The sequence below is a fragment of the Protobothrops mucrosquamatus genome, unplaced genomic scaffold, assembly GCF_001527695.2.
Source record: "Protobothrops mucrosquamatus isolate PMUCROS unplaced genomic scaffold, P.Mucros_1.0 scaffold151, whole genome shotgun sequence".
Lineage (NCBI taxonomy): Eukaryota > Metazoa > Chordata > Lepidosauria > Squamata > Viperidae > Protobothrops > Protobothrops mucrosquamatus.
Window position 1 is genome coordinate 700,338 of NW_015386516.1, and position 14,156 is coordinate 714,493.

Below are 14,156 nucleotides of genomic sequence, written 5' to 3' on the forward strand. Positions count from 1 at the left end.
TCCGGATCTCCTTACTTTCCGCCGCGCCCTCAAGACATGGCTTTTCCAGCAAGCGGGCCTGACCTAGGGAGGATTTTAGGTAGGGATGATTTTAGAAGCAATTTTAATTGGAAACACAGCCGTCAATATTTGGTTTTTAATTCGGTTTTTATTGGGGTTTATATTGTTGTATTTTTGTATTTTTTGTATATTGTGTATAATATCTGTTTTTTAAATATGCTGTGAACCGCCCTGAGTCCTATGGGAGAAGGGCGGTATATAAATTAAATTTGAATGAATGAATGAATGAACGTCTGACAAGCAAAGTCAAATGGGTAAGCCAGATTTGCTTAACAACCATGTCATTCTACTTAACTGCAGTGATTTATTTAATAATCATTGCAAAAAGGTAAAATCAGGCACAACAACTCATTTGCTTAACAACATATATTCTGGTCCCAGTTGTGGTTGTAAGTCAAGGACCACCTGTATACATAAGGAGTCGTGCATAGTTTAGGTCTTACAAAACCAATTTCACTCACTCCATAGTACTTTCCTTGCCCTTGAGTTGTCAAAATGCTTCTTAGGCACTCTAGTTGGAACAGAGCAAACACTTGACACATAACTGGATAATAACCTTTAGCATATAAGGGAGTGAAGCCACTTTAAGCAGTTGACCGCTCTTTGTTAACAGGATAGTGCAGACCCCTTTTGTATCTGCTGCAATTTAAATCCAGCACTTCTATTCCCTGACTTCTCAGCACTTAAAAGACATCTGGCTTTAGTCTTTAGGCTTGGGTGTGGGGCCAGCTGACAGTTAACATGATCAGCATTCTCATTCTGGGAAGCGGTGGCAACTAGCATAATTTTGACACTTCCTTATCTTGTCTTACATGGGCTTGGTTATTAGAAAGAGCCTGACACATGAACTTTTCTGGTATGTCTTTGACTTAACTTCCAAAATTTTCTTTATTCACTCCTCTTAGTTACTGGAGGTTGTATAATAAGAAACACTTTATTCCAGTTCATCAATTTTCTCCTTTATTTATTTGTAGTAAGATTGTTCAAGTGTAAGTGGAGACTAAGTAATCTGGACGTTTAGTAGCATATGAATATTCTCATACAATCCCTTTCATACTTAGAGCGTTTGCTTTCTAAAATAAACCTCTTCCCCTCAAGTTGTCTTTTCTTTGGAAGAGTATCAGCTAAGATGGAACTATAAATCCTACCTAAAGGTTAAAATAGCACGCATTTTGAAAAATGTTTCAGTAAAAATATTTCTTTTAAATGTCTGTCTCTTCATAACAAAGGAGCACGATGGCTCAGCAGTTAAAGATGTTCAGCTTGTCAGCTGGAAAGCAGACAGCCCTGGTTCAAGACCTGAGTTCCCTGCGATGGGGTGAACTCTCATCATGCCCACCTAGCAGTTTGAAAGCATGCAAATGCAAGTAGATAAATAGGTACCACTTCATTTGGAAGGTAACAGCGTTCCCTGCACCTGGACATATAAATATGCTGGCCACATGACCACAGAAAATGTCTTCAGACAATGCTGGCTCCCTCGGCTGAGAAATGGAGATGAGCACCACTCCTTAGAATTGGGCACACCTGAACAATGGAAACCTTTATCTTTACCTTTTACTCCTCATAACCTTTATAGTCCACCGTGTTGTTTCTCACAATAGTCCAAGGGCTACTCATCTACAAACATGATCATTCTATTGCTTCCTCAAAGTAACTCATAAACAAAACTAAAAAACTAAGTCCTGAACAGACCTTTGAGGATTCTACTCCTTACCACCTACCATTAAGAAAACTGTTCATTCATCTCTATTCTTTGTTTTCTGTTTTTAACCACTTAGCAATCTCCCCCCCCCAAAAAAAAGAGGGCTTCTTTTTTCCCATATCTGTTTATTTTATTCAAGAGTTTTTGATGAGAAACTTTGTCAAAATCTTTTTAAAAGGCCAAGTATGCAACATCAACAGGGTCATTCCAGCCATGTGCTTATTGATAGCATCAAAAAACTCTCAACAATTGGTGCAACAAGTTGTATGTTTGTAGAACCCCTTCAGATTTTTATTAAAATTCTCTTACTTTACTCTATGTATCTGGTTATTTTTCTTCTTAATGTATGATTTCTATCATTTTGCCTGGTGCAAATGTTAAGCTGACCAGCTTGTAATTTGCAAAATTTCCCCTGGTTGTTCGTTTTCTTAATTGGTGTCACACTGGCTACCTCCTAGTCCTCCGAACTGAAGCTAATTTGAGTAGCAGTTGAATTTTTGGGAGTGGGAGGAGCTAGGAGTTGACAATTTCACATTTGAAATTTTTAAAGAACTCTTAGGTGGATGCCATTAAGTCCCAGTGATTTATAAGTGTGTAGGCTTTTCAAGGAAGGAAGTCTAGAATATCTTTTATTATTTATTTCAGTTTCCTTCTATTAGAAAGTCAGGTATCCTATAACTTCTATAGTGGTGTGTGCATGTCAATATATATCGAATTAGGTGAGAGTGGGCAGTGCAGTGGTTCAGCAATTAAAACACTGGGTTTGTCGTCTGGAAAGCCAACAGCCCAGGTTCGAGACCTGAGTGTTGCGCGATGGGGTAAATGGACATTCTTGCCCCAGTTCCTGCCATCCTAGCAGTTCAAAATCCTATAAATGCAAGTAGATAAATAGGCACCACTTCAGTGAGAAGGTAACAGTGCTCCATGAAACCCATGCTGGCCACATGACTACGGAAACATCTTCGGATAGCGCTGGCTCAACAGAGATGAGCACCACGCCCTATAGTTGGCGATGACTAGCGGAATAAAATCTGCAGGGACTTCATTAGGTGAAGGTTGCTATTTATTATATCTTTATATCTTAGTATATACATAGAGTTTTGAAGAGTGGGGACTGACATTTTATTTTTAGATGGTTTTACATTTAAAGTCTACTTTTCATCTAGAAGCTCAAGGGGTTGCCTGTAGCAGCAACTATCTCTTTATTTTGTCTTCCCAGCTATCTTGGGCTGACAGAAATGGCTGAAATAGCTGTTTTCCCAAATTCCCTCTTCAGAGGAAAATGAATAGAGAGTTTTGTACCATATATTCATTAATAAGTTCTCATTCAAGCACAGACTCAAATCGAAACAAAAGTTCATTCTAGACTTTCTGGCTTCCCTTAAAAGTACTTCCGGAAAGGAAATATCTCTGTTTCTCACGTAATCTTGGTTCAGTCCATTCTTGGAAGAGAGGATGTACTATTTCAGATGAACTGCTTGTACATATGGAAGCTGCAACCGCAAATAAGAAATGGAACGAGGTTGTAATAATCTGAACCAAATGTGTGGTTTTCCATGCTGAATTTGTATTTACAAAAGAATACCCAGATGCGCATTTGTCCTTAGATCTTACATTTATTCATCCATATGAAACTTGCTTTGCATGGTCTAGTAAAGCTCTACAGAAATAATTGAAACAATAGAGTGGAAAAATGAGGTCATGTCTGCCTCATCTTGGGAAAAAAAAATAAACTCTGGTATTAGAGAGTGGCCCATAAGAAACTTCATTTAATGCAGATGTCCCCTGATCCCCCTCCAGTTAGATAGCATTTGTTGTAAATGAATATATTTTATTTTTTTGACCATTTTCATAAAGCATCAGGTAGTTCCTTAGGCAGATTCTAAAACATATTCACCAAATTTGAAATAGTTGGGTAAAAAAATCTTTAACGTCCAAAAGGTGTGTGGTTCCTTCCTCCTTTTCCTGACACTTTGTGATTTATGTTCTGGCTTCTATGAAATTAGAATTCCTCATAGCTTCACATTTTCCTGCTCATGCTGATCAACGTTCCATCATTTAGATATGCCACTTTTGAAGAGAGTGTATAACTGACTGGGATTGTCTTCTCTCAGTTGCTGCAGGCACAAATCATGTAATCCGCTGCATTTATATCCCATCGACCTTCACCCAGGAGCTCAAAAGAGATGCACAGTTTTCTTTCTTTTCCTTTTTTTTTTCTCCTTGACTTCTCAAAGAATCACAATAAGGTAGTTTAGTCTGAGAGATATTGACTGGCTCCAAGGTACACATTGAATGTGGATTGTACTTTCAACAGTCTAACCAATAACCACACTGGAGATGAGTAGTGAGCCTAAGAGACTAAAGAATAATATCACTCACCTATAACCTGGGTTATGTGCGAATTAATGCCCCACCCCTCCTCTCCCATTACCACATTGGACTTATCACTGTAAATATCCTGAACTGGTTACAGTGGTTGACTAAAAGTATATATAATAGCTTGCTTTTATTTAAACCAGACATGTGAGACTTTCAAGTATTTTATTTTTTCCACAAACGTTACTGAATTACTTTACTGAATAAAATACAAAAAAAAAAAGTTGCAAAGAGGAAAGGGGAAGCAGGGAAAAAGCAACAGTGGGGGAGGGTTGCGGATAAGAATGGGAAAAGAGTAACTTCTGATTTTCTTTGGTACAAGCATGAAATACAATGACCCTTTGAACTATAGAAAATGATAGCACACAGAGCTTCTGTGGTTATAAACAGATCTAGTCATCAGATCCCAAGGTTAAAGTTTCATTTCTTTCAGCTTTGAGAAAAAAGTCCAAAAGTGGTTTCCAAGAAGGAACAAGGCTAGATAAAGACTTTTCTTTAAACCAAACAATCAATTTCCTCATCTTCACCAACTCCATTAACTTCATCATCTATTCTTCCATTGTTGGTATTTGGGAGTCCTTTCATTCTTGTGCATAAAGAAGCCTTGCTGTTATTATCATGTAGAAAAAGAGAATTTCATGGGGTTTTTTTTGTTATTCATTTTGCGGGTCTATCAAATCTAGAACAAAACTCTGGTTTCTATTGTGCATTTAATTTTAGAATTCTCTGAATTAAAATATATACCTAATCCCAGTATTTCTTAGCTTTCTTGAAAGACTTTCTTTTTTAAATTTGAAATATGAGAATTGGTTTGGAAAATGGCATTAATCCTCGATATTGTTACCTCCCTTTTCCTAGATCCTGATGAATTTGACAGGATATATGAGCCTCTGGATGTAAAGAGTAAAAAAATTCATGTTGTGGACAGTGGACTTACTTTTAATTTGCCATATCCACTTATCTTAAGACCACAGCGAGGAGTTGATCTTATTATCTCATTTGATTTTTCTGCTCGCCCCAGTGATTCCAGTCCTCCTTTTAAGGTGAGTAACCTAGGCCAGCTATGGACCTCAATTGACAACATACTTCACTCTAGATTTTAAGTCTGTAAGTCTTCTAATGAGTTCTGGGTAGTGGTTTAGGGGTTGGACCAGATTCAAGAAAGATCAATATTAGAACTCCCAGTGAATTATATAAACCTGAAATAGTCAGCCTTGTTCAGCTCAATCCTACCTCACAGAAGGGAGGGGATAAAAGGAGAGGTAAGTCAGTTATAAATAGAACAAACATAAATTTTATTATATATTTATGGTATAGATATTACATTTAACAAAAAGAATGGTAAATACCGAGAAGGAGATAACATCCCCTGATTGGGCATTTTCTAATCAGCCAAAAATCATTCTCAACAGATTCTTCTATGGTTATTTAGCTTGGAAATTAGATCTGTTCTAAGGACCAGATCCAATTGTACCTTTGGCCAAAGAGTGGTTAATATTTGGAGGGGGCTTTAAGGTAAATACTTTTTTTTGTGCAGGGAATTACCTCTTCCAACCATTTTGAGGAAGCTAGCTTCCACTAGCACAAGTCTTTTATTGTCCTGTGGAATGACTTCAAGGATAGTTTTGCCAAGTCATCCTCCATGGAATAAGTCCAAAGGAGTGAAGCACAAAAATGGATTTCTCTGCTTTATGTTGTTTCCTCATCTGTTTTACATATTTATTCCCCTCTGAGGAAAATGTGGGTCAACTGAAATTCAACATCTTTTAATCTGCTCCAACTAGAATATCTTAAACAATGTCTAAACTTGGCCATTTCATGCCATACCACTTTGGGAAATGTACTGTTCAGAGATTTAGTTGATTATATACAACTATGCTTGTGGCTTATTTGGTGCACTGAAAGAAGTAAATTCTCATCTCATTTATTGTGCCATAAATATGACTTTGTAATACTACCAGGAAAAAGATCAGAAAGATACAACATTATACATTTGGGAAAATATTTGGCACAATGATCGTACAATAGGCACTTGAGAATAATGTCATGGCTTTTGGGAAACATGGAAAAAAATAGAAATTGAGCCATAAGTGTCCACATAATTTGTAGCATTACAAGGAGCGGCCTTTATGACTCAAGAAATGTTATGACCCTCTTGTTTTATAGAGATCCACCCTTTTATAGTCAATTAAATGTTACATTTATAATGGCAACAGTGCCAAACTCATGGGGTGGGTTTTTTTTCACAAAAAGCTACTAGCAATCTAATAATACTACTAATAAACTGGAACGTGGGATTTGTATGGTAACATACAACAGGTTTTGCCATTGAAACCTTGGTCTATGCTTTCATTCTTCCTGCTAACTGTCCTCACAGACTGCCATGAGGGGAAAAAAAATAGGATTCTTTCTATTATTCTTGCAGTTTGAATTCTGCCCATTTATTGAAAAGCAATAAAGTCTGGCATTTATGTTATCTAATAGCTAATAACGAACAGATGTTGAGGGGCTATCCAATATTGCACCAAATGGCCCTTATTTAGAATCTGATATCTTCAGTTTATACAAGTTGTATTAAGGAATTAAGCTGTTAAACAGATAATGGATTTTTATTTTTACTAATATGAGGAAGAGAAGAGAGAGAAATCATTATACCTGCTGGTCATTGAGCATATTTTATTAATAAATAGAACATTTAAGCAGTCATAATTTTCTACTAATAGAAAGGAAGTATGAGATGAGATTGTAGGGTTCTGGGACAGAACCATCTTACACTGTATTGTAAGGTTGTTTCCCAACTCTGTATTTTCAAAGGACAAAGAATTAAATGAGTGCCTAAAGAATAAGCAAGATTACATTTTTATTGCATTTTCCCTATTTAATGTGCTCTTAACTGAAGCAAAGAAATAAGTGATATTTTTATGGCAGGAAAAAGGATATATGTTTCACCGGAGGAAAAGTTTATTGAAATCAACAGAAAGCTTCGGTTTTTATGGTATTTTATACTCATCATGTCTCTTCACAACAACAACAAAAGATTGGTGCGATGTACACGCTTAATCAGTGCTGAACAGAAATGGATATATTTGATTCAAACATAGATGTATCTCACATGAGCTATATTTCTGTTAATCCCCCTGTGAAGGGAGATGAACCAGTTTAGTGCTAGAAGCTAGAAGCCCCCCCAAAAACTAAGAGAAATAAAAACAATGACAGTGTCTCTTCATCATTATCTTTACGTTTCAAAAATTAAGCACCTGTCTTCACAGTAGTATTTAGATAAAAGTTCTTTAATTTTGGCTTTTGCATCTTTCCTTCCACATGATAACTGAAGGAAATTATTTTATTTGCCAAGCTGCAAGAGATGATGATATTTTGATTTGCTATAGTTTTTCTATAGTAAAGAATTACCATAAGTTTCTAAAAACAGGAACTCTATAGAGAGAATATGAAAATTTTTAACAAAATGTCTTTTCATGCTGTTTGTTCTGTTTTTCTAAAATATGTTTCAATTAGAATTTTAAAATACAATAAAGATATAAAAACTGAAAAGAATAAGAAAAAGAAAAAATATAGGAACTAAAAAAGAAAGAAAATATAGAATTTTGACTTCCCTCCTTCTTTCTGTTGAGTTATTGCTATCTTATTCTTTCCCTGTCCTCTTAACCCTTTCTAATCCCCACATCCATAAATCATCAGTCTTTTCTTAGTCCACATCAAAGATGTACAAAGACTTAGTCCAGTCTTTAAAAAATAGCCGTTATCATTTTTCCCCTGACCAACCTGATTGGCTTTGCCATTTCTGTGAACTCCATCAATCCAATCCTTAATTGTGGGTATTCATTTTACCTGTTCTGAAAGCTAAAAGGCTAAAATAAATGTGTTTTTGGAGATATGGGAATATGTTTTGTAATCTTTAAAGGCACATGCAGGATAACTTTGTTTGAAATGGGAAAGGTGGCAGTATGTGATTTCCAATTTTCAAAACTGGAACTAAAGCAACTTGTTTGTCCTCTGGGTAGAATAATATGGTTATAGCATGTGTTCTTGTACATCTCAACCAGCTGAGAAATCCATGTGGTAGAAAGGATTAAACATTATCACTTAGTGCAATGTGAAATCCAAATCATTATTTTTCAATGAAGCTTTTACTTTGATTGTATTGTCATTTTATTGGGTTAGGGATATTTATTTCTGACTATTTTAATGTTTTTATGTTGTAAGCTGCCCAGAGTCACTTAGAAACCAGATGGGCAGCAAATAAATTTAATAAATAAATTAAATAATAAATAATAAAATAATAGGACTATATGTCCATGGAGATTCTCATCCAAGTCATGGTTGTCCCAAAGGTGCTTTTTCAAAAGGCAACTGGACTTTGGGTTTTTTTGAAGACGGTTCGCTTCTCATCCAAAAAGTTTCTTCAGTTCTAACTGAATGGTGGAGGATGGTTGTGAAGTGCATCCTTCCATCTTCCACCATTCTGTCAGAACTGAAGAAGCTTCTTGGATGAGAAGCGAAACATGTTCAAGGAAAAACAAAGTCCAGTTGCCTTTTGAAAAAACACCTTTGGGACAATAGAAGACTGTTCTCTTTTTCTCTAAATTATGCATGATTGTATCAGTTTGTTCCTTTCTTGTGTTCTTTTATCTGATGTTTGTGTCTTGAAAAAATATGGCTTTCTTTGCAGGAAATTTTACTTGCCGAAAAATGGGCCAAAATGAACAACCTTCCTTTTCCGAAAATAGACCCAAATGTGTTTGATCGTGAAGGGTTAAAAGAGTGTTATGTCTTCAAGCCCAAAAATCCTGCATCTGAAATAGATTGTCCCACGATTATTCATTTTGTTTTGGCCAATATCAACTTCAGAAATTACAAAACACCAGGTCAGTAGCAAAAAACCATCATCACCACAAAAAATAAATCAGTTCCTTGTAAGATAAACCTTGCTGTGTACGGATTTACTCATATGCTTTTTTATTTTATTTTTTAACCCTGAATTTACTTTCATTTTCAGTCCTTTTTTTGGACACTACAGGGTAAGGGAGGGAGGAATATCTTTGTAACTGCTGTTTCTGTTTCAAACACGTTTAAAAAAAACAAATTTCAATAGACAATGAAATTCAAATATAAGAAATTATTCCTTAGCTTATCAGTTTATTTAGATCAGGTGGGCACTGCAATGTAAATAAAGTTACATTTTTGCAAACATTTTTGTATCATTATTTTACATGGGTTTTCTTTACTTTTTAAGATAATTTTTATACTCATAGTATTCAGTTGTTATTTCATTCAATCTCTGTATGATCTTTGGAGCAAACCTGTATGACATTTTTTTAAGCTTCTGAAACCGATAAGCCAAAATTCCATTTGAGACAGTAGCAAAGGTACAGTAAGATTCATCAATGTTTCATTGACTTTGCTAAAACCATAGAACAGGTTGTTTATTCTTGGTAACACTCTCAGTGTGCCTAGGACTAGGTATTTAAAGAATGAAAGGAAGAGGAAGAGCTTACAAGGAAAATTTACAGCTACTAAACTTTGAATTGCATGCTTTTTATACCCACCTGCTGACTTATTTGATCTTAAGGTACCTCCTACTTTGCTGTCTAATTATAGGTGTTCCAAGAGAAACTCAAGAAGAGAAAGACTTTGCTGATTTTGATATTTTTGATGATCCCGACACACCTTTCTCCACTTTCAACTTCCAATATTCAAAGGAGGCTTTCAGCAGATTGCATGATCTGATGGAGTTCAATACCCTGAACAACTTAGAAGTATGTATAATATACAAGGGAAGTTTTAGATGCTCTATTGAATTCAATGACTCTTATATCTATCATTTGAGGGTTCTATCTTGACAATTGTTATTAATGTCTAGATAATCCCCTTTGACTTTCAAATCTAGAAAGAAAATGGGTCCAGATAACATAAAACAAAAATGTACGTGTTACATAATGCAGCCAATGCACTTGTAGTTGTCTTTCTATAGCTAACTTCTATATAATGGGCCCAATTTTGAATATCAGCAAAACACTCAGTTTCCATAATATTATTAAGAGAGCAATTATTAAACATGGACAGATGACAATACAATGAATGGTCATTGAAGCTGTTGGGTATTGCCAGCATAGTGGGGCTGTTGGGCAAAAGTGCCAATTTCCTCAATTTAGGCAGATAAGGAAGGATATGTTAATATTGTCGATAATTCCTGCCTTGAATTCTACAAACAAAGGTTGGGGAAAAAATAAGATTCCTGTTGCTGCTTTGAAATGCTTTCTGCTTTAGAGTTCCATTGATTCTTGTCTTGCAGAGAGTTATATCTATTATTTCTTCAGCAGTTTGGGAACATTCTTTGCAAATCTATAAAGTGTAGATCAGTGGTTCTCAACCTTTTTAATGCCGCGACCCCAACCGGTCGTAAGTCGAGGACTAAACCGGTCGTAAGTCGACGACTAAACCGGTCGTAAGTCAAGGGCTAAACCGGTCGTAAGTCGAGGACTGCCCAACCGGTCGTAAGTCGAGGACTTTCCCTGCCCGGGAGCACTGCGCATGCATGGTTCCACCCCCTGCGCCGGCCGAGGCGTAGCTGGCAAGCGGCAGAGATGGAGCAGGCCGACCACCAGCTGGCCCAGCCCAAGGGAGGTAAGGCACCCGCCGGAAAAGGGGGAAAAATGGCGGACAAAAAAATGGCGGACAAAAAAAATGGCGGACAGCCTTGCTTGGCGACCCCCATGAAATGGTCGATCGACCCCAAATGGGGTCCCGACCCACAGATTGAGAACCACTGGTGTAGATAAATGAGGCATTAATTTGTTTTTTCACAGGAAACGGTTTTAGCAACAAATGTTTAAACAGGAATGATCTTAGTTCTTATATCTTTGCTTTCTTCTAAAAAGCAGCAAGCAAGAACCTTGGATTGGCTTTTTATTAGGACTATCACCCCAAACTGTGAATGATTCTATTTCAGAATGCTGCAGACATATTCTTAGGGTCAAAATTGCCCTGGCATTAAGAAAGCATATAATTGCCATCTCAACCTGGTTCATTCTAAACGTGTTACACCTTAATTCCAATAGTCTCCAACCAGACTGAACATAGTCTAGGTGGTCTTGGACTAGATCTCTCTTGAGGCTGAAAACATTTTCCCTAAGCATTCCTATGGAAGTAGTAGTTGGCAACAGTTCTGGAATGCTGCCTATGCTCCATTCAGCCTCTCTCTGTTCAAGGATTAGAGAAAATTTCAAAGCCATGCTCAACATGCTTCTCCTTTCTTATTTGGCCCAGAAGCTACGGTCAATCATGTATCATGCATTCTAAAATTGTTCGCTATTCCAATGCAATGACGCGTCCTTTCATTAGATCTTGATGCAGTAGAGTTCCCAGGCAGCACATCAACTTTCTGCTGTTTGCATAATAATGCCATCATGCAAATAACCAATTTGCATAATGTATATCATTTGATTATGACTTTATCATATTTTATTTACTTAGGCACTCAGGCACAGATAAATAGTCAAATTATGCAAATCTCTGTAGTGCCTGTATCTCTAACTATAGGGACATTTATCATCCTCCCCCAAGGTTCTTAATCCATTCAAATGAGGTTTCCTTTGTAGATTTTTAAAAGCACCTCGTCTTTCCTTGCTCTAACTCTAACCTTACTTCCTCCTTGTTGCTTTAATTTCCGAAATCCATTTTGTAGGCTTAAGATATGAACCAAACCCTTAGAACTAGTAAGATACTTTCATACATTAAGTAGTCAGTTCTGACCATGAATTTACCTGTTATGCTTTATTGACAAGCAGAGCTTCTAATTAATGCATAATGGGCAAAATTGCATGGTGAACTCCTTCTACAGAGTGCAGACATAACTTTCTTTACGGAGAAGCAGAAATTGGCTAATGTTGGCTTCCATACGTATAGACAATGACATTTTTCTTACATTTAACATTTTGTAACCCACTCACCCACTCACTTTTTCCCATAAAAATTCCATATATGGACATGTTGATGCATGTTCAATACAATGGAGATTTATATATTTGTTAATTAAATTTATATGCTGCTGATCTCATGGTTTCAGTACACTGAGCTGTAAAGTTGATGCTAAGGTCTCTTTCACAAAACAGAAAAATTGGGGATTGATTAGATGGAGAAGCTGAGAAAGTTAGTTTATGGTTGTGTTCCTGAACAAAACCACAGTTTTAATATGCAAAATACAGTTGAACTTTTCTTTTTGCTACACAGTTTAGTAATTACTAACATTACTTTTCCTGCAGAAGTCCTAACTGTTGAGTATATTATGATTAAAAGGTGCCATCTAGTGGTTACATTTCATTCTCCATTAAAATAAAAAAACACCACATGCAAATTAAAAACAACAAGCATAAGTTATAAAATCATATGTTACAATTGTCCATGATAATATTTTCATCAAAGTCTTTGCTATTGCATACATTCTCCTTTCATATACTCTCCTTAGTTAAGCCAAGAATGATTCTAAATGAAAATGGAGTCCCAGAAGTTAAATTATGCACATCATATCTGAAAGAAGGGAAACATCTCAAAAAAAGATACACAAGATCAGTGCACAGATTATCTTGTCCATAGCTTGGGGGATAAGCCCAGCCTTTGCTTGCATTAAAGGGCTTTATGTGAAGGAATTCTTGCTGCTGCTACGTTTATGCACTTATGAAATTGTGCATATTTGGATCATGGCTAGAATATGTCATTTTTCTGAAGAATGCTACCAAAGTATATATTAGAAAGTGTCGTATTCTTTTTTATTTCAGAAAGTAGAAGTATATATAAGCTTAGGATATGTGCACAAATACTTTGGGACTTCATATTGTAGTGTTTCACATTCAAAGACACAAAAGGGGTCTTTGGATTATTCATGTGCTATACAATACATAGATGGGAAATGTATGTGTGTTTCTGTATCTACTTGTGTATAAACAAACATACACAAAGAGAACGAGATCATTTTATTTCCATCATAAATTATTTCTTTAATGTAATTGATCTTTTGTTTGTTTAGTGTAAAAAGTATACAGTGCAAATCTGATAGATACCTCTTTAGAAATTGGTTCCACTAAGATTAATGGAACATATTTCTCTGTAAGCAAGCAGAGGATACATGATAGCGGTAGTACAATTTTGATACTATTCTGATTCTTTTTTTGCAGGTAATCAAAGAAGCAATAACAGACAGTATTGAGTATAGAAGGCAGAACCCATCACGCTGTTCTGTATCACTCAGCAATGTTGAAGCAAGGAGATACTTCAACAAAGCTAAAAGCAATAGCCGTACATAAGGATAAATACCAGCTTTGCTACCTAGAACCAAGAATTGTTGCATTGATCAAACAGACTTTATGCAGAAAAGAATCACTGGGAATTAATCATTACAAAATAATAAAGGAATACAATTGCATCCCTGATGATGATGAAAATGAGAGCAGGTTTATTTACAGCTAGATACCATATAACACGTATAGTATACATTCCAAAATAAGACATAAAGGAAGAAGGGGAAAAAAGAACAAAGTAAAATACTTAATACAGCAGAATTCATAAACATTATAGTAGACAGTAATGTTAAAATAAAGTAAAATTAAAAATGGTTAATCTGGTTTTTCTTCAGATCATATAAATCTGTCCCAGTTATTCCTGTATATTCTCGTCATTCCTTTAAAACACTTATCCCCAGCAAGGCTTTCTCCAAATATATTGATTTATTTAACATGTTGGAAGTGGTAATCTTAATGTAGCTAGAGACTGAGTTGGGGAATGGTTGTTTTAAAAATACTCTAATTTTTGATGTGAAAATGCTGTATTGTAAGTAAATTGTTTCTTGAAAGTATATTCTTCCCAGGCAATTATATAAAAATATTTGTATCACTGTGAAATGAATGTTAAAAGTATAAATCCATCTCCATGCTCCTTTGATTTAACAATATCAAAAACAAATGAGGTGGTTAATAACATTGCTTGCTTTTATTTTTGT

General features: G+C 35.8%; 1 protein-coding gene across 1 annotated transcript in view; it reads left to right on the forward strand.

The window, feature by feature from the left end:
* The window catches only part of PLA2G4A (phospholipase A2 group IVA), a 71,131-nt gene extending 57,463 nt beyond the window's left edge, over window positions 1–13,668 (forward strand). The window contains exons 15-18 of the mRNA XM_015813321.1: window positions 5,003–5,187; window positions 8,835–9,030; window positions 9,764–9,921; window positions 13,336–13,668. Of these exons, the coding sequence (XP_015668807.1) occupies window positions 5,003–5,187; window positions 8,835–9,030; window positions 9,764–9,921; window positions 13,336–13,464 (668 nt within the window). The 3' untranslated portion in view covers window positions 13,465–13,668. The remainder of the gene's footprint in view (window positions 1–5,002; window positions 5,188–8,834; window positions 9,031–9,763; window positions 9,922–13,335) is intronic.
* The last annotated feature ends 488 nt before the right edge of the window (window positions 13,669–14,156 follow it).